The 22,044-nt window shown below is 52.6% G+C and overlaps 10 protein-coding genes across 10 annotated transcripts; 4 read left to right on the forward strand and 6 right to left on the reverse strand.

The window, feature by feature from the left end:
• Positions 1-628: 628 nt before the first annotated feature.
• Positions 629-2,541, reverse strand: An08g00630 (uncharacterized protein; the record flags this gene model as incomplete). Its single annotated transcript, XM_001392144.3, has 3 exons — positions 629-666; positions 731-2,291; positions 2,464-2,541. 3 exons carry the CDS (start codon positions 2,539-2,541, stop codon positions 629-631), a joined length of 1,677 nt encoding a protein of 558 aa, XP_001392181.3.
• Positions 2,542-3,299: 758 nt separating this feature from the next.
• On the reverse strand, positions 3,300-5,608 carry An08g00640 (uncharacterized protein; the record flags this gene model as incomplete). Its single annotated transcript, XM_001392145.1, has 3 exons — positions 3,300-3,427; positions 3,482-5,509; positions 5,596-5,608. The coding sequence occupies 3 exons, from the start codon at positions 5,606-5,608 to the stop codon at positions 3,300-3,302; spliced, it is 2,169 nt and encodes a 722-aa protein (XP_001392182.1).
• Positions 5,609-7,084: 1,476 nt separating this feature from the next.
• An08g00650 (hypothetical protein) lies at positions 7,085-7,715 on the forward strand (the record flags this gene model as incomplete). The annotated part of the gene is made up of 5 exons (XM_059748798.1): positions 7,085-7,128; positions 7,208-7,285; positions 7,324-7,357; positions 7,487-7,647; positions 7,691-7,715. The coding sequence occupies 5 exons, from the start codon at positions 7,085-7,087 to the stop codon at positions 7,713-7,715; spliced, it is 342 nt and encodes a 113-aa protein (XP_059603879.1).
• Positions 7,716-8,028: 313 nt separating this feature from the next.
• On the reverse strand, positions 8,029-9,618 carry An08g00660 (hypothetical protein; the record flags this gene model as incomplete). The annotated part of the gene is made up of 1 exon (XM_001392147.1): positions 8,029-9,618. The coding sequence occupies one exon, from the start codon at positions 9,616-9,618 to the stop codon at positions 8,029-8,031; it is 1,590 nt and encodes a 529-aa protein (XP_001392184.1).
• A 1,004-nt stretch (positions 9,619-10,622) lies between these two features.
• An08g00670 (uncharacterized protein) lies at positions 10,623-12,613 on the reverse strand (the record flags this gene model as incomplete). The annotated part of the gene is made up of 5 exons (XM_001392148.3): positions 10,623-10,884; positions 10,943-11,117; positions 11,190-11,523; positions 11,579-11,682; positions 11,743-12,613. The coding sequence occupies 5 exons, from the start codon at positions 12,611-12,613 to the stop codon at positions 10,623-10,625; spliced, it is 1,746 nt and encodes a 581-aa protein (XP_001392185.1).
• A 498-nt stretch (positions 12,614-13,111) lies between these two features.
• On the forward strand, positions 13,112-13,867 carry An08g00680 (hypothetical protein; the record flags this gene model as incomplete). The annotated part of the gene is made up of 2 exons (XM_001392149.3): positions 13,112-13,486; positions 13,664-13,867. 2 exons carry the CDS (start codon positions 13,112-13,114, stop codon positions 13,865-13,867), a joined length of 579 nt encoding a protein of 192 aa, XP_001392186.3.
• Positions 13,868-14,234: 367 nt separating this feature from the next.
• On the reverse strand, positions 14,235-15,588 carry An08g00690 (uncharacterized protein; the record flags this gene model as incomplete). Its single annotated transcript, XM_001392150.3, has 4 exons — positions 14,235-14,736; positions 14,802-14,916; positions 14,981-15,288; positions 15,566-15,588. The coding sequence occupies 4 exons, from the start codon at positions 15,586-15,588 to the stop codon at positions 14,235-14,237; spliced, it is 948 nt and encodes a 315-aa protein (XP_001392187.1).
• Positions 15,589-16,147: 559 nt separating this feature from the next.
• On the forward strand, positions 16,148-17,644 carry An08g00700 (uncharacterized protein; the record flags this gene model as incomplete). The annotated part of the gene is made up of 3 exons (XM_001392151.1): positions 16,148-16,356; positions 16,409-16,583; positions 16,643-17,644. 3 exons carry the CDS (start codon positions 16,148-16,150, stop codon positions 17,642-17,644), a joined length of 1,386 nt encoding a protein of 461 aa, XP_001392188.1.
• A 413-nt stretch (positions 17,645-18,057) lies between these two features.
• On the reverse strand, positions 18,058-19,372 carry An08g00710 (uncharacterized protein; the record flags this gene model as incomplete). Its single annotated transcript, XM_001392152.3, has 2 exons — positions 18,058-19,178; positions 19,246-19,372. The coding sequence occupies 2 exons, from the start codon at positions 19,370-19,372 to the stop codon at positions 18,058-18,060; spliced, it is 1,248 nt and encodes a 415-aa protein (XP_001392189.3).
• Positions 19,373-19,665: 293 nt separating this feature from the next.
• On the forward strand, positions 19,666-22,032 carry An08g00720 (uncharacterized protein; the record flags this gene model as incomplete). Its single annotated transcript, XM_001392153.1, has 1 exon — positions 19,666-22,032. One exon carries the CDS (start codon positions 19,666-19,668, stop codon positions 22,030-22,032), a length of 2,367 nt encoding a protein of 788 aa, XP_001392190.1.
• Positions 22,033-22,044: the final 12 nt, after the last annotated feature.

A 22,044-nucleotide genomic window follows, 5' to 3' on the forward strand; every position in this document is an offset into this window, starting at 1 on the left:
TTATATAGGATCTACATGACGACGTACCGCCTGTATCTGGTTAGGATGAAAAATTACTAGCATGTGTTAGGGAAGTATCTGACTTCTTCTGGCCGTTAGTGACTCAGCAAGAGTGCCTTAGATGTGCTATATTTGAGTATAATTCCATCATAATAATAATAATAATAATAATAATAATAATAATAATATCTGTTCAAGTATACCCAACAGAAGATCTATCACGTTGAAACTGGCACAATACTCATACCTAAAGTAGCTACGAGTTTTATGATAACAATCACTAACTGGTGATATATTCATCCCCCGAATACTAATGCGCGGTCTACAATGGCCCTCTATTATGCCGCGGTTTCCCGAAAGGCTGATCTTCCAGTTACGATTCGGCCTAGTCGGGAGACTAAATCTACGCTGATATCAAAGCTGTAGAATTCAGAATGGAATCGGATCCACCTCGCATTACGGATTTGCATAAAGATGTGTGGGACAGACTTAAATTATACGGGTCAGATATACTCAGAGTATCGGGTACTTTTGGTAAAGACGTGAAGCAGAGCAAACACCGTGACTACCGTTGAGAAATACCGAAATCGTAAACATTTCGTTACCTGACATTAGAATCAACATAAAGTCACATCATCTCAATTGATGCCAGCGGACCCTTGAAAGCTATTATATGGTTAGCTACTATCTAGAAAATCATGTGGTATGGAGTGGAATGGAGGAGACATACATTTCCGCGCATACACAGCGTACCAGAATGCCGAGATAGCCATGAACCCTACAACGACAACAGAGCCGTAATTCATGGAAACGCGAGTGACTGGCAACGAGGTTGGCATACTAAAAATAACCAACTCGAACGCAATCCAACACAAGGCGATGACGTTGACGATTGGCCCAAGGATGGGACCGCAGGTCCATGGAGCTTGGGATACCTCGCGACGGCCGTTCAGAAGGCTCAGTGCAATGGGAATGGCGTACGAGGCTGCTAGTGCAATGACGCCCGCAGAGACAAAGGCAGTGAAGGCGCTGCTGCTGCCAAGGTTAATGAGCCCTAGAAGCATCTGAATGATGGTACCAAAGGTCAAGGACCAGACAGGTACGCCAAGGCCCGGGTGTACACGCGCCCATAGTCGCGAGAGGGGGATAGCGTCGTCTCGAGCGATGGCCCAACTGGCTCGTGAAGCACAGACGGTAATGCTGATGCTAGCGCAGAAATTGACTACTAAAACAAGCACAGTGAGGCCAAGGCCGCCGCCGGGACTGTCCATGACTACATGGAAAATATATGGCAGAGCTTGGCCAACAGGGGCATTGATTATATCTTCCAGAGGAGGGAGAGTGAAGCAGATGGGAAGGACGAAGAATAGACCTGCTATACCCCCCACAGGGACACAGAGACTGAGGGCCCATGGTACCTCCACGGCTGGCTTGTTGCATTCTTCTGCCATGGAGGAAACCATGCCGATGGCACAGAACGTGTATGCAGGCGCGAGAAGTCCGATGAAGAAGGAGAAGCCCGACCATCCCGACAAGCTGGAGTCGTAGTGACCTAATGCGTAGGCAGCACTATGCCTGCCGGCACCCGCCTTGACAGAGAGCGCAATGAGGATGACGAGAATTGTCAGCACCGTCCAGGCTGCGCTGATCATGTCCACCTGAGGTAGATACCGGTTACCGAATGTACAGATGAAGAATGCTCCCAACAAGACGGCGTATAAGATCAGCAGAAGTTGCCAGCTAGTAATTGTCCATTCTGGATGGAACATTGAGATCGAGGCCGAGACTATCGATGCCAACCCGAAGTTGACCGATAGAGTGATGGTCCAGTTGCCAATCAGCCAGACCCAACAGGTAACGAAGGATACAGCTGCTTTGGAGCGTCCTGCAACCCGGTAGGACCAGTAGTAGGGCCCAGCTGAGGTGGGATATCGAGACGCGAGCTCAGCAAGCGAGAGGGCGATACACTCGCATAAGAGGCAAACGACGATCCAGCCGACGAAGACGGACAATGGGCCACCGCCATAGATGGCATCGAGGAGAGGCCCTCCTTCTCCAAAGGGGATCGCCGCAATGGCTAATGTCTGGAAAAGAAGAGTGAAGACCGAGCGGTTACAACGCAATTGCGGCTTGTACCTCGATGCTTCGAGACCCTCCTGCTCGTGTTTCTCTCCCAGTTGGGATATCTGTGCGACTTTGTTTTGCCCATGGCTGCCAGGCCTCGCCAGTTCGACATTTCTGGTCGCATCCATCGCAAGAATCAACTCAGGTGGTTGGATACAATGACCGAGCTAAACGATGTGGTAAGTGTTTGTGGGATATACATGCTCGTGCCCGCTGCCCCTGGACGAACAGCCCGGAATCGGTCACACGCCCTTGCAGGCCTGAATAGGAGGTGACATTGTCTTATGTAACACAACAGGCAATAACTATATGGACCTCTTGTTGAGATTAGAAAGTTACTGGTGGGAAGCGGTAATAATCATGTTGCTGCACTCTGGCTGAGCGCCCTTGCATGGCGACCGAGACATGCGTCAGCATGGCGCGCAGCCTCGGAGCAAGCATATCAGAAAGACTATTAGATACGAGTCAGAGTAGGTTGACCGATGCAGGCCCCAGGCCAACACTGAATCTGGATGCGATACGTAGAAGGCAGCAGACATAGTTGCTGGCAGGGCTGCTGGGGGTGGTGGCCCAAATGTGCGGACTTGGACAGATGTGACAAGTCGCACATTTGGAGACAGAGTCTGCGGTCACTCTCAGTGGCGCCACCAATTCCAATTATACTCTATGATGAAGAACACGTGTAGCTGTTCGAGTGTAACCCTGGAGATACATCATTGTCGCATTACCCGCTTTGTTCAACGCACTTCCGTACATACATCAGAAGGATGCGGTTCCAGCCATGTCGATCTTCCAACCGGAGTATGACCGTGCTATTCGCAGCATGACCGATCCTATAACAATGTACATGGAATCGGTGAGAACACTAAGCACTCTGCCAAGTTGAAAAGCCAACGATAAGTTTGACAAATATGAATCGTGGATGGTTGCCTGGGAGCTTAAAGAAAAGAAGAAGAAAAAGCATCGATCATTCAGAACAATGAATACGACAACTGCATTAGGTATTCAAATAACAGAAAAAGTATATGACACGCAAATGGATATATCCTACATGACCAGAAAATGGTACCTGCATTCAAAGCAACTAACGTTTGGACTGAACCTCACCTGATATTCATGCACCGAACGGACGGCACGGATATAGACAGCTGTCACAATCGGCGGTCTGTCCACCATTAGACTGCGCTTTGGGGACGACGCGCTGACTGGCGAGATGGCGGACGAAGGGATCGAGGGCGCAGGGAGCGAGCGCGGGAATTGGGCCGAGAGTCAGCTTCGGATGGCACATAAGCCAAAGCGGGAACTATGCCGCGAGTCAGTGAATGAAGGCCAAAGAAGCTGCATACATGGAACTTACTGCTGAAGGCATAGCCATCAGTTGTTGCCTCCCGATCTTGGGGGTTGATCTCCACCCGGATGGCCACGTCCAGACCTCCCCACATCTCGCTGCTGCTACTGAACCCATCGGCGGCAGGGTGACTCGAGCCGGCGTTCTTCTCGCCCTTGTGGAGGGGAGAGTGCCCGTCCATGGGAAGGGGAAACGAAGTAATTTCGTCCTGAGCCGCGGCGGCATTGCCATTAGATGCGGGCGTCTCAATCTCCGTGATACAGGCATAGTTTCGCGATGGCATCGTCACCTTATTCCAGGAGGCACTCTTCTCCTGCCCACCGGGCTGGCGGTCAAAGAAGTCCATCAGCGTCTCGTCGGTAGACGAATCCATGTGATGGAGCTTGTTTCGCCGCGCGAGGAGATTTGCGACGGCCTTCGGCGGAGGCTTATTGGTGATCGCACTGCTAATGACATTGACCATGTACCGCGGATCATTCTCACTGTGAATGCGAAGACTGGGATTCGAATAGAATCTTCCGATGGCCGCCAAGTGCACATCACCACCCAGAATCGTCACACGTACTGAATGGGCCTTGGCAAAGTCCTGCAGACGCTGGATGAAGACCCGCCGTTCTTTCTTGTGTTGGCGGGCCGTGTAATGATCGTCTAGGTCATCCAACAAATCCACCTGGCCATCAAACTGGTTGAACAGACCTCCTGCGAAACCAAACCGCTTGTTCAGCAGACGAATCGGGGCAATAATGGGCGAACTCAAGATGTTCTCCAGCCATGCAAGGCGGGGATACGCAATCGGGACACCCAGAAGCACGACCAGGTGTTTGATATCTCCGTTGGCCGCCGCCACTTCGCTCTGGAGCCGAGAGAAGATAAGGTCATACGTGTCTGGGTAGTTCACCTGGTGACGAGTGCGCTCGGTGCGCGCATCAACGCCAATGAAGGCAATCCGCTTGCCGAGACGCATGTACAGGTTCCTGCTCCTTTCCTCCACGTAAGGTCCTGGACGCTTACCGATGATCCAGCTGTCATCTTCCTGCTGTTCGTCCAGGACAAAAGTGTTCTCCAGCTGTCGCGGATCCGCGCCGGCGGTGCCGTTGACGGCGTGCATTGTTTGAGGGGCATCGGTGGTGTAGGTCGACTTTGGCGGGGCGATGTGATGCTGGAAGAGGCAGTAATACTTGAAGGCAACGCCGCCAATACCTCGAAAGACGGAGCAGCGCATGAAATGGTCAGTGTACGAGCCGAAGCCGTCAATGATATCATGATCGTCCCAGATGTTGATTTGGGGAATCCGCCCGTTGGCACCCTTGAATGGCTGGGTAGAGTACCATCGGACATAGTTTGCGTAGTAGTATTCGTCGCACCTGGCGCGCAGGCTGTTGTCGAAGTTGTGGGCACGTCTTGTATGAGGATTGGAGATGGAAGTCCATTCCTTAAGCGGTCCATCCACACGGATGCCATCGTTGTAGAGTTGATCGCCACCCCCGATCATGACGTGGAAGGGTTTCTGGGCGTGCACGCGCAAGACATCATTCCAGAGGTTAGGCCCAACCCATGCGTTCATGTCCGTGCCGACCGAGAAGCCATTACACGAATGGAACATCATACGCATTGACTGGTTTACAGAAGGAACCACAAAGTCCCATGACAGAGGTGCTTTGTCGCCCTCTACATATGTGAACCCTGGAATCGCGTATTCCCAGCGCGCTTCATATGATTCCAGAGCGAACGAGAGGGAGAAACGCCAGAATGCTTTCTGGGGATCTTCATACAGACGGACACCATCCACGGTCACCGCGGAGTCTCCTGCTCGAGCACCATTGCCGGCGTAGCTGGCCCCAATGGGGCCGACCTGGCGTAAGAGCAGCCGTGGCTGGCTCTGACCCGGCTTTGTAACGATCAAGACGCTCCCACGCCAAGTGGACGAAGATGGATTGACAACCATATTCTTAAAATTGATCAGAGGGCCGCAGATTACGTCCACCTGGGCATTGAGGTCGGACGCATGGCCATTCATGGTCGCGACAGGGGCATGGTCTGATGATGTCAGCTACAAGATCCCGAGTACCGTGGGCAATGAAGCCTGGATTGAAGCGTCAAGGGGTTGCAAGACGGCAGCTTACCGGGAAGAGCCATGCCGGGAGGATTCGATTAGTGTTGGCAGTAGTAGTCGAAGTAGAAGTAGAGGTTGAAGTTGGAGTAGATGTAGAATACCAAAATTACCGGAATTATCGGAAACGGAGCAGAACAGGAAATGGCAGACGATATGGAAGTGGTAGTAATTATTGCAAAGCAGGAAAGAGAAAAATAAAAAAAAGACAGGCACAGGGTATCAAGAAAACAGCCAAGAGGACAAGAATGAATAAGGAAGGAAGGGCAGGGCGCGGGTTGAGAGAGATTGTTTGGAAGGGGAAGGAAGGAGTGAGCCCGAAAGTCAAGTTAAGGAAGGAACGACAGAATACAGCCAATGCTTGTTTTCGTAAGGCCGAGGAACTGCCAGCTGACTTTCCGAAAATATAAGATGCAGCTAGGTGAGGGACCAAGCGTAAGAGAGAGAGAGAGAGAGAGAGAATAATTAAGACCTCGTATGGCAGGCTCCAAGAATATGGAAGCGAGTCAAGCGACGGTCGCACGACAACCGGAATGGAATCGGGTACAGGTCCAAAGTAGAAGGGAGGGGATGGCAGCGGAGTTACCCAGTAGGGCTGCAGGGCTGAGAAGGGAAGACCGAGAGAGAATGACGGAAAGAGAGAGAGAGAGAAAGCGAGAGAGAGAGGAGGGTGGGTGGGATGAATGGAAGGGAAGGACGGGCACAAGGCTGGTTTGCTTTGCCTGCATGTACCTCGAGAGTGTGCAGGGTGAAGTTACACGGGGGCGGATTATTAGTGACGGGTACCTATCAATCTAGTAGTATTTAGTAGGTAGGTAAGTACTTAGTGGCACTTGTGCCCTCAGGGACTCTCGCCAAAAATTGAAATGCACAGTAGATCTCAATCCTCCAATCACCGTGGACTCTTCATAAAGGGAAGATTTCTAATGCGGACTCCTTTGCAGACTGCGCGGACCCCCAATTCTCCGACAGATTAGCGATCTTGGCAGCAGTTCTCAGGGGGTCAGCTTAGCTCTGCGACCAAGACCGGGTAGGGATGTACTCTGTATAGTAAGTACGAAAGTATCCAACTATAGGGCCCCATTAGGGAGGAGAAGGAGTTAGATACCTTACGAAGCTGGGTCAGGCACTACCATGGATGTCGGCTAAATGGTACACGGTAAGTACACGATGTACACGATTCTCCCTGAAAATGATAATTCCCAAACCGCGTCCAGGATTACCGCTGATCGTTTGTTTCCTTGGCTCATCTTATGAGCTGTCAATTGATTGGACAGGAGCGAAGAGCTGGTGATGACTGCCCAGAGATAGCGGGGCGCTTAACCTTCCCACCTGGGCCAATGGCCTCCTGCCGGCAAACCCGGTGGGGCGATCCATGGCCGGCTGTCCCACTGCAGAGCCACTCTCAAGCCACACCTGCCTTTGCGGCTAACCCCGATTGGTAGGCGGCGGTGCAGCATCGCTGTGGCTGCCTAGCTGAGAATACTTGGCGGTGGATCGTAATGATTCAGTTCATTTCCAACGTGTTTGTTTCATTACAGGACATGTATGTCTGTGTCTCATCCAATTCCTGCACATGGCTATTCTGCTATGGCTACTTTATGTGACATACAATGACTAATTAGTGGTTATCAACATCAAGCACTATCTAGGGAACTAAGGATGATGTCTGCCCAGAGGAATGACAGATGCCTTGTCGAGAAGTAAGTAACCGAAGTAGATGCTTTATGTATGAAAATAGTCAGTGCCGTGCCTTCCTGATGCAGGCGATTGAAGTATATGCACCCACGTGATGCTGTGTATCGTCTGTCCCGCTCTCGTGGAATTCTTCGTAGATTTAGTACCAATGAAACGGAAGCTGCTGTATATGTTGCTCATACTATCATTACTGCTATACTAATTAGCATCTTTGCCTTAGAAGTCCCGAAGATCACCCAGCCTCCTCGCAGTCTGTGGCTTCAACTGGAGATCTTGATATTGATGAAATTAAGAGACACTTAATCCCAGTCAATTATGATATGATGAAAAGGTCCACGTCTTACTACAATGGCATGAGGGCGCAGATGTAAGGCTTGCATGTGATAGAGCTTATTAAGAAAGAGGTACAGACATCTCCAACCTGCGCAAGGATGAAGGAGAACTGATTATCCATCAACCAACCTCAAAGGATACAAAGAAACGGCCATAAACTCCAACAGAACGCTAGAATGGTCCACCAGATGATCATCCTCAAAGTGACTCCAAACATCCGCATTTAGACCAGCTCCGGACTCAAAACATCCAGAGTGCTTCACTTCCAACGCACTCCACAGAGCGCCATGCATTTAAATCCATCATGTTAATCAAGATCTGGACTGGGGATATTGTCCTTTACCAGCATGCAAACTCCAACTTCCTTTTCCCCAGGCCATAAACCCTGAGCTGCATCCCCTTTCTCCACAGGGCCTTACCCCGTAGTCAGTTTCATCTCGGAAAGAATCGCCTCCAACTGTTCGCGAATACTGACATTGTCAAGTTCTGGATGTGCCTGCGAAAGGTCAGACATCCGCCTCAATAACACTGGAACGGGTGATTTGCGTGACTCAGAGGCGTCAGAATAGCTATCCTCTTCACTTGAGGAAGTGCTATGCCCCGATGCTGTAGCAATCCAGTCACTATGCGATTGGGCCTGAGCGAAGCGACGTGAGTTAGCCTGCGGAGCCTTAGGAGGAGAGGACAGCATGCTTGACGCCAATGCCTGTTTCGATCTCTCAACTATATCTCTGAAAGTAGATTCAGGAGACTTGGAGATACTGGCATTCTTTGGAAGGGTAAACACGTCCTGCAAGCCTTGCTCGTGACATTCCCTTCGCCCATCTTGATACTGCTGGCGAAGCTTGCTGGCAGTATCCAGACTGGGCGCACATCTTTTGACGTTCTCAATCTCATGTGCTTCAGGCACGTGAAGGGTCATCAAGTCATCGATGTAGCGGCTCCTGGCTTTCTCGCATCTTTCTTGCTCTTCCGTATAGCCTTTCTGGACACGCTTCCAGAATCTAGCTGAGGCGCAGGCCAAGATTCTGCGGCACTCCTCCTCGTACCTCTGGAAATCTCCAACGAGCGACTCAGATCCAGGAACAGAGGGCAGGATCATCGGCTCTGCCATATCCACAACCCACAAACAGAACTTGATGACAATCACCAGCTCCATGCCGGGATCTTCGCTGACTCCCACACCCTCCCAGTTGTCCACAACGTATTTGCCCTTGCTAAGAATACCCACGCCCGGATCCAGCTCACATTCGTCAATGCATTGCCTGAGGGTATCACGCAAGGCTTTTATTTGCACTTCGTACCGGTTAAAGCCCTCGTTCCAGACGCACCAGACGTCGTCCATGTATTCTGGTAACCAGGCAAATTGGCGGACGAAGAGATTCCCGCTGTCAAAATCAAAACCCAAGATATAGGCCTTGTCAGCGGGAACAGCAGGATTACCACGTACAGGCAAGCAATTGATCAGCATAATAGGGTCTTTATCTTTACCGACACCGTTTGGATAATAAGTTTGCAGATCAGATAGCTGACTGTAAGGACAAGGACGGCACTCATCGCCATCAAACATAAACATGCTGTTGCGTCTCGTATTATCGTCCATGCCTCTTTCATTGTGAGCGAGGTACAAGTGATAGTCAATCTTGTTCAACCCAAACCATGTCAGAATATACGCTGGGGGTTCGCTTGTCGGACATTCGTCGACATCAGAGAGTTCTTCGACATTAGCGCTTCCTTCGGCAGAGAAAGCAATGGAGTCTGTTGCCCACGTTGTCTCGAAACACTCAACATCATGCATGGGAGGTTCAATTAGGGCTGCCTTGGCCACTCTCGAAACGTGATCCAACCCCTCATTAGTGGTATGGCATTCTTCCAATCCTTGAAGGGAAAAGGTGAAATTTTCGAGCTCCTGTGGATCCAATATAGCGCCTTTGCAGCTCTTCACGAGTTTTGGGATGAGGGAGAGGGGCTCGACTTCAGACCTTACGAGGACCTGGCCTGGCATGGTGACAAAAACAGGCAGGATTTGAAGGCACCCGAGGATTGTTCATACAACAACCACGAAGCAGTAGCAACGCGTAAACCGTGTCTCGGGTGCAAAGGGACGAGCGTGTGCTGAAGCAACGGACCGTGAAGGATCAATGTAGAGGAAGAGAGGGTTGAGGAGATGTAGATTGAAAGAGAACCAGTGAATCGAGGCGACAACGAAGATGATGTAGAACGGCGTGGATTGGAAAGATCAGGATCTCTTGAGGAAGGAATAATATTGAGCAGATAAAGGTTCTTCTGTGAGAAGCGAACTTGGGACGTGAGCGAGGTGCCATTCACTGACACGCTGGGCTAGGCCAGTGACTGGAGAGAAATGGGTCTTCGCCAGGGCACCTCAAGAAGGAAAAATGAAGAGGACCCTACATACTGATGCGTTCTACAATTTGCATATACAAGTATGGATATAGCAACTGCATGAACTCGAAATTATATGTGGGACGTGCGCGTCGGCACAGGAGAGGTGCCATGCGTACGCGCGTGGGAAAGGAAGTATGTTTTATTTATAAACAGACAAACTTGCTAGTGAGAAGCTGATGACTCCAGACAATCTCCACCCGACTTGTTCCATATGCAGTCTATGTGTGGCTCTAACCATATTGTCGTGGCGATGCGCCGGGAAGTACCATGATGCCAGAGAGATACCCATTGACACATCCCACGAAACCAGATATCTCGTTAGCGCAGGAGAGGATGAAGATTCAAGAAGGTGACTACCGGAGTATCCTTTATCTCTATGATGTGTTTGTCCATCTAACTCCTGTCCTTGCCTCGAATAGGGTACATACAGAGAAAACAGGAGCAAGAACCAGACATCATCCCGACAATAAATGCGTCCCCAGATTTACGACATGGCCCAAACCCCTAGATAGAGAAGATATCCATACAATCTAGCCTTCTAGAATGCGAAACTATAAATACACAGCTACCAGTTATCCGTAGCCAACAACACCAGGCAAGGTCCTAATTCTTCGAAGACAGCCAGCGATACCAAGTAGTCCCACTCTCAGGATGTTTCCGCTCCGTCTTTGGCCGACACAAAGCCCAGGAAATACCCGTCAAGTAGCCACCCATATGGGCCCAGTGATCGAGCTTATGAGGACCACGTAGTCGGCGGACCAATGAGATTGACTCCAGAGCAACCATGGTGGTAATGATGGTCCATCCAGGGACGGAAAGCATCTTCTTCCATTCTTCGGGGAGGAAAAAGAATTGCAAGTTTTCGCTGTAGGGTGTTATTAGTTGAGATTGAAGATGAGAGGAGGAAAGGATGGGGTACGTACTTGGCATTCAACGTGCAGTAAGCTGCCACAACGCCAGAGAGGGCACCACTGGCACCGAGCGCGCTCACAGTCCATTGAGCCATGAGACAGTGAGCCGTGAGGGTGACGAACGAGCCGACAACTCCAGAGGCGATGTAGAGAGATAGGAACTCTCCGCGGCCGATTTCATCGTGCACTGTGAGCAGTCACACACAGGTCAGTTTTGGGTTTGCGAATATTAAAGCAAGGATATGAGAGAGAAACTCACACTTGGTTCCAATGAACCATAGAAACAGCATATTCGAGATCAGATGTTTAGGGTACTGATGGCTGAAGATGTTGCCGAGGAGTCTCACGGGAGGATTAGGGTTGGCAGGGATGCTGATCAAGTAACGGTTGAAGAGTCTCCAGCACGGAGGGAACCACCAGAGCGCGAAGATAGCAGTATTGATACCGATGATGGTGCCGACCGTTGCAGCTGAGCGAGGAATATTGGGCCATAGTCTGTCGGAGGTTGCGGGCGGTTCGTAATACATTGTGTAGGCGTAGCAGAGACCCAGGGTTAGGAGCACGAACGCAAGTGAGGGGAGAAGCCGTTGACGCTGTTTATAGATTAGACAAGGAAATAACATGCAAGATGATAATGAAAGAACCTACCAGGGTGAGCTTGTTTAGATCAAAGTCCAAGTCCTCCGCAGCCATGTAATTCTTCTGCACCCAAGCGAGAACAGGACGCTGCTTAGGGTCCGCAAGTTGTCGGTCTGCACGCAAAAGAGATCGTCAGTCACCAACAATAAACCAAATCCACCATTAAAGCGTACCTTTCGGCGCAATCTCCAGCGCAGTCTTCTCATCCACATCCCGCAGAGCAAGACTATTCTTCTCCAATGAGCGCCTAACCCTCTCATCATGCTGCATGCCGCGGGACAACCACTCCTGTCGTTTCCTCTCCTGCTCGGCCAGCAAGTACGCTTCATTCTGCGTCCGGACTTCCTCCAACACACTCTTTCCCGACGGATTATGCGACGCACTTGCGCCCCCATTCACATCGGCGCCATACTCACCACCCTGCGGCATGTACCGCTGTACATTTCTTGCTTCCTCCTCGTCCATTTCGCGCTCCACGCGGGCCAGGATCGCGGCATCTTCGTCAACCGGGTAGTTCGCGCGGAGGTACTTGAGTGCTAGCTCGAGACTGCGCGGGTGCACGGAGCGGACGATATCAGCGGGGAGGTTTAGGTCCAGGGTGCCGAGGAGACGGCGGCCGTGGAGGACGGCGAGGACGCGGTTCGCAAGGGCTGGGGGAAGTTTCGTACGTGGGCCGAAGATAGTCTTGAGTTCGGTGGTCGTGAAGGGTGTTGAGCGGGGATGGGCGCCTTGTTCTTGGGATTGGTCTGGAGATGTTGGGTGGTTGGCGCGGAGAGGGTGGGTACTGTGGAGGGAGCGGATGGGAATGAGGGATGAGGAGGGAGTGGTTGGTTGTCTAGAGAGGGGTGAGGATTGGCTTGACCAGGAGCTTAAAAGGCGCCTGGCGATGCTATCGGGTTGCCATGGGAGGGTGGCTGTAGAGGTGGAGAGACGAAGAGGAGCGGAGGAGCGGAGAGGTGATGTTGATGTTGATGGGGCAAGCCAGCTCGAGGCACGGAGCCCCGCGCATGGTATGCGCCAGGCTACGCCCAACGCATTGTTCATCTCCTGCAACGGGGGGTCTGGGAACCCGTGTCGCAATGGACGATGATGTTGATTGTTGGTGGTGGTGGATTCGATGGAGTGCGGAGAGAGCCGGATTTTCTCCGTCTGCCGAGAGAATTGTTCCGCAGTGAGACTAAGCAGTATACTTGATGGTTGGTAGAGCTAGTAGTCCCCTGGGTTATGTGTGCATGGAACACATGGCGCAATGGGAAAGCCACCTACAATCTTAGTTCAATTGAGGTCACTGCGAACTGAGTAATTTCTAGTCTTGTTCTAGAAAAGAAACATCATCCCCGAATAGCCTCATGCACGTGGCCCCATCACGTGGAGATAACACCATTACATTCCCTTTCCGATAAGCTTCAACTGAACTTCTCAGAAGAATGACTACTGGATTGCTATAGAACCATCTTCATCTATCTTCTACTTACCTCTATCTATCAAGCCCCTCATCTCATCTTACATATACGCATCAAACCTCAACGCAAGCAAGCAACCATGTCCGCCGAATCCCTTCCCATCAGCCCCGCCGCCTTCGCCGAAGCCATCAAAGAGCTTCCCCTCCCTGTGCTCTACGCGAAAGTCTCCGAGATCCGCAACTCCATGGCACACCTCCACCGCTCCAACCAGGAACTGAGGACATTTATCAACGAGTCATGTGACACGGAAGCCGAAAAGCAAGAACTCGAGGTCTATATCAAGGAGAACGAGGACGTCGCGGTGTCGATGCTGGAGAGGATCGAGCTACTGAAGACAGAGGTGGAGAACAGGGGACAGAAATGGATTGAGCTGGACGATCCGGAGAAGGAGAAAGCAAATGGGGAAGCGAATGCCAATGGAAATGGGAATGGAACGGTAGAAGGGACGGAGGAGGTGCGGAACCCCGCTGCGGGGAATGAGGACCGGAATCAAGATCACGATCAGGATCAGGAGGGAGTCTATCTCTAGTGATGAACCTCCGTCTGGGTGATGAATTCGAGACAAGGAAAGGTACAACGCAATATTTGCAAGATATCCATCTGTCGCATACGGGATCTTCTATATGTGCAGCTACCAACTACCTCACCTACTGCCAAGAGTGTCGCAATGTTGCAACTTGAAGGCTATTCAATCCCTGCTGTCCGTTCAGCCCTCTCTACTGAATACGGTCAAAGCATGAGAGACGTCACGCCGCTAATTGTCTCCATGCTAGTTGAACTATCTAGTCCTCCCGGAAGAGGGGCCCTACGTTATCTTCATGCTAATTGTTCATAATCTCAATTTGGCTGATCAGTGTCATCTCCACGTCAGGCTAGTTCCAGGTAAATAATCTCAAAATGCTCTCGTCCAGCCAGGATGCACAAGGTTAATCTAGGCTACAAGAATCGCGTAGTCGGTGGGGGGTCCCACGACTGGATATGCAGGAAATCACAGGAAGAACATATTTCACACCGCATGCTAAATGCTTAACGCCAACTCTGTGTCACGTAATCCACGAGGCGTCCTGCAAAAGTCAAGACACCATGAAACCGCGATCATAGGATCAAGTCGGTTCGTCTAATCCGATCAAAGGGTTCCAACGCCAGGTCGGACCACTTTCTTGCTTGAGGAAGGAAGAATGGGAATTCTGCTGCGCCCTAGCTCAGCTAGAGGCTTGCTGGCCCCAGTGGCCACCTGCCAGCGCCTCCGGAGGGATCCGCTGCTGCTTGATGAACAGGTCGATAAGGGGTTGCATAGGCTCCATTTCCTTGTCAGACACGAGCTTGTAGTATTTGGCCACCGTGACAAAGTGGACAAAGCACATGTTGAGAATGTCATGCTTGTTGATGTGCCAGAAGGGGTTCAGCCAGTGCGCGTGGTACAAGTGGGCGTAGCATCGGAACATCTGCTTCATGATGCCCTGGCAGTCCTTGTAGAACGTCTGCGGGAAGCCGCTGGACTTGCCGATCCACTCCTCCCCGGAAGTAGCGCTGGGCCCGCCCGCTTCATTGACTGCAAAGGTGTCTGGTACACCGGTAACCTTTTCCGTGGGGAACATGACCGGGTCGTGAATCTTGCTGACAATCCATTTCTCAACACGGTTGATGAACTTGGGGGCCGAGATCTTGGCGGCACGACCGTCAACCAGCCAGGTGTAGGTCAAGCTATCCGGCAATGTCCATGTTAGACCGATTTCCGAATTCTAAGCGCGGGAGAAAAAGCAACTTACCGACCAGCCGACATGGTGGGGCAGGTGTTCTCGTTGCAGATCGGCAGTCCTGTAAGGCTATTGACCTCCTGGATAACCTGGAGCATGCCATGGAGCAAGCGATATTGTTCAACGACTGTGTGGAGTAAGCGATCAGCGCGGGGGGTTCTCCGAGCGGAGGAGGCAGCAAGTCCGCTTACTCTGATGGGCCAGCCATTCACCCAGCTCCACGTTCTTGGGACAGGCACACAAGGTCAAGAAGTTGCCCTTTACATTGAGGGGTGCGTATTTCTCCTGGAAGAAGTACTTGGGGGCATCGGGGTCGTAGGTGGCGGAGGTGTCCACGGAGAGACTCGAGGTGAGGGACGGCGAGTTGGGCACATGGCCGGCGGGAGGCATCTGAGACGCCGGCGACGGAGCCGGACTTCCATTGTTCATCTTTGCGGGATTGTTATTGTTATTGTTGTTGTTGTTCTTGTTGTTATTGCCTCTGCCAAACCCTTGGCGGCTGGGAAGGGGGAACAAGTCGCAAGTTAGTTCTGGCTGGTGTCCAAACGGAGATGTGGGGGGCAGAAGGGAAAAGGAGAGAGCGTCAGGAGATGAAGCCGCAGCGCTGAAACAAAGGACACAGACTGGTGGACGTGGCCACTGAATTCAGGGGGCATCATTCCTTGGTGCGCCCAGGCATGATGCAGCACTGTCCACCCAGAGAGAGCGCATGCGAGTGAAGGGTCCAACAGGGACGGGATGCATGATTTAGGGGAAGAGGAGGGGAAGGCACATACACACTCTGGAAGAAGGTCGCCATGATGAACGGAACACACGTGTGCGGGAACACTGACTAATCTGGCGATCAGGCAATTCAGAATAGTTCAGTGAGAGACCCGAGAGGATTGAAGAGAGGGAGGGGGAAGGGGAAATCAATCCACAACGGAGTTAACAGAGAGAAAGTTGAGGAGGAAGTGAGGAGGAATGAATGAATGAATGAATGAGTTTGGGGTTGTCCCGATCTGGAATTCGACTGATTCGGTCTGGCCCGTCCACCTGCCCGCTGCGCTAGTCCCTCCTGGACCCGGAAGGGATTATTATCTTCGCCGAGGGACTCTGTTACTTTCACTAACTCAACTCATAGTTTATGAGTGTGAACTAGTAATAATTAACTGCTACCGCGCAGCTCCCAGAGTCGCCCAGCCCCATTGATTCCACTTTGGCCCTGGTGTTAGTGTTTTTCTACCCTCCAGTCAGTCTTTTTTACAAAGCCTTATCAAGAAACAATTTCTCCGAACTCTCCAGCCGTCCCTAGCACCAACGCATTTCATCTTCGGCATTGGCCGCACACCTGTCGGAGCTCCACTTGACCACCCATAATGTCTTCTTCAGACGAGGACGTTGTTCGCCGTCCGGGGCGCAGTGCAGGTGCCGGTCAACCAGGCAGTCCGTCTGCAAGTGAACACAGTGAAGCTCCGGCGCGAAGCCAGAGTCCCGCGGGCTCGGATGCGGGCAACGCGGACGGCTACGATGATGCGGATCTGTTTGGTTCGGACGCTTCCGATGGAGGGTTTGGCGATGATAATGAGTATGATCAATTGTCCCGGTTAGTGAGAAGACATGCATTGACTGTCATACAGGCGACCCCAGCGGACGCTAGACGACGAAGAACTCGATTCGGGAGATGACGTGGATCGCAATGATCGGGTTGGAGAGCCCATGGACTATGAAGGAGGCGCAGACTATGAGGAAACGGTGAATATCATGGACATGAGCTTGAGCCGGGCGCCGGAGCCTGTGACTTCAAACGGCGAGGTATGTTTCACAAGCATCCATCTTCTGCATGTTGCCAAGCTCACCATTGCCAACCCTAGGTCTACACAATGCCAGTCCCCCCTTTCCTGTCCGTTGAAACGGAAGAGTTCAACCCAGAGACCTATGTTCCACCTCCATTTACGACAGCCGCCACGTCGCTCTGCTGGCGCCATGACCCGCAGGACGAGTCGCTCCTGCAATCGAATGCTCGTATCATCCGCTGGGAGGATGGTTCCATGACATTGCAGCTGGCGTCCGCGCCAAAGGAGCAGTACCGTATCTCAACTAAGCCACTGGCGCCTCTCAGCAAGTCCGGCGAATATGACACCAAGTTAGATTCCCACGTTTATCTGGGAGCAGCCGCAGAAGCCTCTTCTGTCTTCCGGCTGACTTCCCACCTCACCCATGGACTCACGGTTTACCCGACAACTGTGGAAACCGACGATGCCGTGCAGCGTCTCCAGGAGTCGCTGGCAGCAGCAGCCCGGGGAGGCAAGAAGACGCTGGACGGATCGGCGCCGGTTATCGAAGTCAAGGAGGACCCCGAACTTGCCAAGCGGCAGGCAGAAATGGCTGAGCGCGAGAAGCTGAAGGCTGCTCGCCGCCGCCAGCAGCTTCAGGACCGCGAGATGGACCGTGGCCGTCGTCACGGATTCACCCAGCGCACCGGAGGTGCTGGTCTCACAGTGGGTGGCTTGGAAGATGACGACGGTCTCCTGACGACCCGGCCTCGCGCGAAGAAGCCTCGCAGGCCAAATCGTCGGGGCGAGATCTACACCGACGACGAAGAAGAATACGACCGTCGCGGACGCACTCGCGAGGACGAATACGACGAAGACGATGGTTTCCTGGTGGGCAGTGACGAAGAGCCGGAAATCGTCGACGATGACGACGAAGAGGATGTCCTGGAGGATGAAGACGAGGACGCCGAGGGCGAGGAGGAAGACCTTCCGCCCGCCAGACCCCGACAGAAACGAGCCTCCCCTGAGGCTCCTGAGAGAGGCACTCCTCCAACCCGGAAGAAGAACCGCTACATTGTGGATGATGATGATGAAGAGTAATGGCTCTTCATTTCTAAGCCACATTGACATTCTTACTTGCTTCTTCTAATGACATTGTAACTGTATCATCCATTCTGGGAGTCATTCTTCGGGCGCATGCATGGTCGTCACCACCCATCCAATGTTATATTCTTGATATCATACCAGAATTTTACAAAATTAAGAAATACCCTATGGACTCGGTGATATGCAAATTTGTACATACCGTGCCGCTAGATCAATCTACATTGCTAATATATCACCAAGACTAGTCCCTCTCAAAGTAGATCGGAGTATATATAGTAATTGGCGTAAAATCGTAAGTTTAGGTGTCGTTAATTCAAACCCCGGTATTAATATAGACATGGCTTCCCGCATATAGCCACATTATCACCAACACAAGCCTCTATATCGAAGATGCCGGCAGTCCCAGATCAAGCGGTCTTCTTGGCAACCGCATCATCCGGATAATCACTTGGCTGGAAACCAAACTTTGGAATGACATTGCGCGCGCTCTGAATGATGCGCATGCACAGCGCATCCCGCTCATGGCACGATTCCTCCTCCTTGGACCCGTCCGTCTTCGGTATAGGAAGATGACGTTCCTCGACAGGCAGCGGGTGTGAACGATGCCAACGCCGTTGCCGCTCCTCCATTTCCTCTATAAGGCTAAGCAGGCTAGGTCCATCATCTGCACCCGGGGGCATACCGGCCGGATCACACGGCCCTCCTATTACACGGTATCGCACGGTTTGCCGTAGCCAGTCCTCCCAGCCTTTTGCAGGGTTGGGGGAGGCATCTATTGCTGCGGCGTAAGCCGGTGGTGCCGATTGTCGGCCGAAGTCGACGGCGTTAACTTTGGATATGCGTAGCCAGGTATCGGCGATGACGGTCAATAAGGTGCCGGTGAAGGTGACATTTTGCATGCCTGTTGTGAAGCGGAGGGGACAGATCTGGCAGCGGATGACGGCTCGGGCGGTTCTGGATGCGATGTAGAGGGAGCATAGGTTGTGGTGGGAGAGGGGGAATGGGGCGAGAGAAGACAGGTGGCTGAGACAGAGGTAGAGGCAGGATAGACAAGGGCACTGGCGGTCAGATTCCTCTGAGTTCGGAGACGAGGCGGCAGAGGACTGTTGGAGTAAGGATAGATCTGGTGGGAGAGTGTAAAGATTGGCTGCTGATGAAGAGACATTGGAGAAATCAGGCCATGGACTGACTGTCGTTGGTGCTGCATCTATCGGCTTGTTGAGGAGGAATTGCCCAGCGTCAATGTTGCTATTTGCGTCCGTAAAGAAATTTATCTGCCCGCTGTAGTCTGATGGGGCGGTCTCGGTTGACTCTATGGTCGACGGTCCAAGGGAAGCAAAATCCGATTCACTGGTCCATGGCTCATTCCCTGGTAGGCCGAAAGGTGGTGATGGATCCTCATCTTCTCGCATTCGCTTCTTTGGGGGCCGTCCCATCTGTTTCTGTAGAGAGTAGTGGCAAGTGAGACTTTGTTTAATGCAGCGAGTGCAGCCAGTAGCTTCCCCTGAGCATTTCAGCTTGCGACTTCCTAGAATGATGAAACATGATTAGTACCAGACAATTTGTACTTCATCTTGACAAGAAGTCAGACATACTGCACTCATCACAGGCCGCATGTCTTTTCCCCCGCGCCACGCCTGTTGCGGCGTCACTCATGGCAGCATTGCTTGAGTAGACGGGGTGTGGTTGGCTGCATTCGAGAGAAAATTGCTGATGCATCATGCTGCAGAACCAGCGTGAATTAAGACCGGCTTTCAACCGAGCCACGAAGAGAAAGTGAATATTAGGTAGTCGATCTTGAACTTCATAACAATGATTGCTTGTTATCGATAAAGTTGCATGCCTGAGGCTAGAGAGGGGATCGATAAGAGAGGCGGTATGTCACGTGGGCGGTATGTCTTTCCGCAAATCGAGGGCAGCAAAAAAAAAGTCGAAAAAGTCGAGCTTCGAATTCCTTCCAGCAGTGCTTCGACCCTGCAAAAGATTCCGCCCACTCGGAGTATTCCTTCGTCGCCATGAGTGCTGCAAAGGTTTCCAAGAAGCGCAAGGCTGTCACCAAAGATGTCGAGGAGGAGGCCGGTGTGTTCTCTGGCGACGAATTGAACGTCGGCGACATTGATGGTGCGCTTTCGGACGATGCCAACGACCTATCGAGCGACGAGGAGGATTCCGAAGTTGAATTGGTGGACGACTTCAGCTCAGATGAGGATGAAGATGAAGAGGAGGAGTTGGACAGCGATGAGATCCCCTCCGACGGAGAGGCGCCTCTCAAGAAGAAGTCCGGCACATCAGCTGCGGACCTAGAAGTACCTACGAATGACGACGAGAGCTCCAGCGAGGAAGAGCAACCCAACTTCCGCATTGAAAAGGATGCCAATGGAAACGACCGTTACATCTACGACGAGATCAACCCAGATGACAACTCCGATTACTCTGACGTCGAAGAGAATGCGAACACGATCGGTAACATTCCGTTGTCTTTCTACGACCAGTACCCCCACATTGGCTACGACATCAATGGAAAGAAGATCATGCGTCCTGCCACTGGTGAGGCTCTGGATGCTTTGCTTGACAGCATTGAGATCCCCAAGGGCTTCACCGGTCTGACTGATCCCTCGACCGGTAAGCCTCTGGAGTTGAGCCAGGATGAGCTGGAGCTGCTGCGCAAGGTGCAGATGAACGAAATTCCCGAGGAGGGCTACAACCCGTACGAGCCTTTGATGGAATGGTTCAGTAACAAGCAGGAAATCATGCCCCTTAGTGCTGCTCCGGAACCCAAGCGTCGCTTCGTTCCGTCAAAGCACGAAGCCAAGCGGGTCATGAAGATTGTGAAGGCCATCCGCGAAGGTCGCATCCTGCCTTACAAGCCCCCGTCGGAAGAGAAGGAGGAGGACCTCGAGCTTATCAATTATGACCTGTGGGCGGACGAGGCCGAGCGTCCGGACCACCCCATGCACGTTCCTGCCCCCAAGCTCCCCCCGCCAGGCTACGAGGAGAGTTACCACCCGCCTCCGGAGTATCTCCCCGACAACAAGGAGCGCAAGGCCTGGCAGGAGGCCGACCCCGAAGACCGGGAGCGGGAATATCTCCCTACCGACTTTGGCTCTCTCCGCAAGGTTCCTGGTTACGGCGAGTTTGTCAAGGAGAAGTTCGAGCGTTGCTTGGATCTCTACTTGGCTCCTAGAGTTCGCCGCAGCAAGCTCAACATCGACCCGGAGAGTCTGCTCCCCAAGCTGCCCAGCCCTGAAGAGTTGAAGCCGTTCCCGTCCGTCTGCGCTACGGTGTTCCGGGGACACAAGGGCCGTGTTCGTTCCCTTGCCGTCGACCCTACGGGCGTGTGGCTCGCCACTGGTGGTGACGATGGTACCGTCCGCGTTTGGGAATTGCTCACCGGTCGCCAGCTGTATAGCGTCAAGGTTGGTGAAGAGGATCCTGTCAACGTTGTCCGCTGGAGGCCCAGCAAGGATGCTGTGGTCCTAGCTGCCGCCGCGGGTGACGATATCTACCTCATCGTGCCCCCGATCCTCGACCCCGAACTCGAGCAAGCCAGCTTGGATCTTCTCGACGCCGGCTGGGGATACGCCGCTTCGAAGCCTGCCCCGAAGGCCTCGGAAGAAGGCAAGAAGACCACGCCTCCCCAGTGGGTGCGTCCCTCGGCCGCTCTCGCCGACAATGGCGTGTGCGCCGTCATTCCCCTCCGCTACGTGGCCAAGTCTATCTCGTGGCATCGCCGCGGTGACTACTTTGTTACCGTCTGCCCGGGCTCTTCTACCCCGGCATCCATGGCCATTGCCATCCACACTCTTTCCAAGCACTTGACCCAGTACCCCTTCAGCCGACGCATCAAGGGTGGTGGCCCGCCCCAGACCGCGCACTTCCACCCCTCGAAGCCCATCCTCTTCGTCGCCAACCAGCGCACCGTTCGTGCTTACGATCTCTCCCGCCAACTGCTCGTCAAGATCATTCAGCCCGGTGCCCGCTGGATCTCCTCCTTCGACATCCACCCGACCTCCTCCACCGCTTCGGGAGGAGACAACCTCATTGTCGGATCCTACGACCGCCGTCTGCTGTGGCATGATCTCGAACTCTCCCAGCGCCCCTACAAGACTCTCCGTTACCACCGCAAGGCCATTCGTGCCGTCAAGTTCCACCCCAGTGGCCGCTACCCTCTGTTCGCGGATGCCAGTGACGACGGCTCGCTCCAGATCTTCCACGGCAGTGTCACGGGTGACATGCTCAGCAATGCCAGCATTGTGCCCCTCAAGGTTCTTAAGGGCCACAAGATCACCGGCGAGCTCGGTGTCATGGATCTTGACTGGCACCCGCGCGAAGCCTGGTGTGTCAGTGCCGGTGCGGATGGAACCTGCCGGTTATGGATGTAATTATAATTGGTC

Source organism: Aspergillus niger (assembly GCF_000002855.4).
Source record: "Aspergillus niger supercontig An08".
In the NCBI taxonomy this organism is placed as follows: Eukaryota; Fungi; Ascomycota; class Eurotiomycetes; order Eurotiales; family Aspergillaceae; genus Aspergillus; species Aspergillus niger.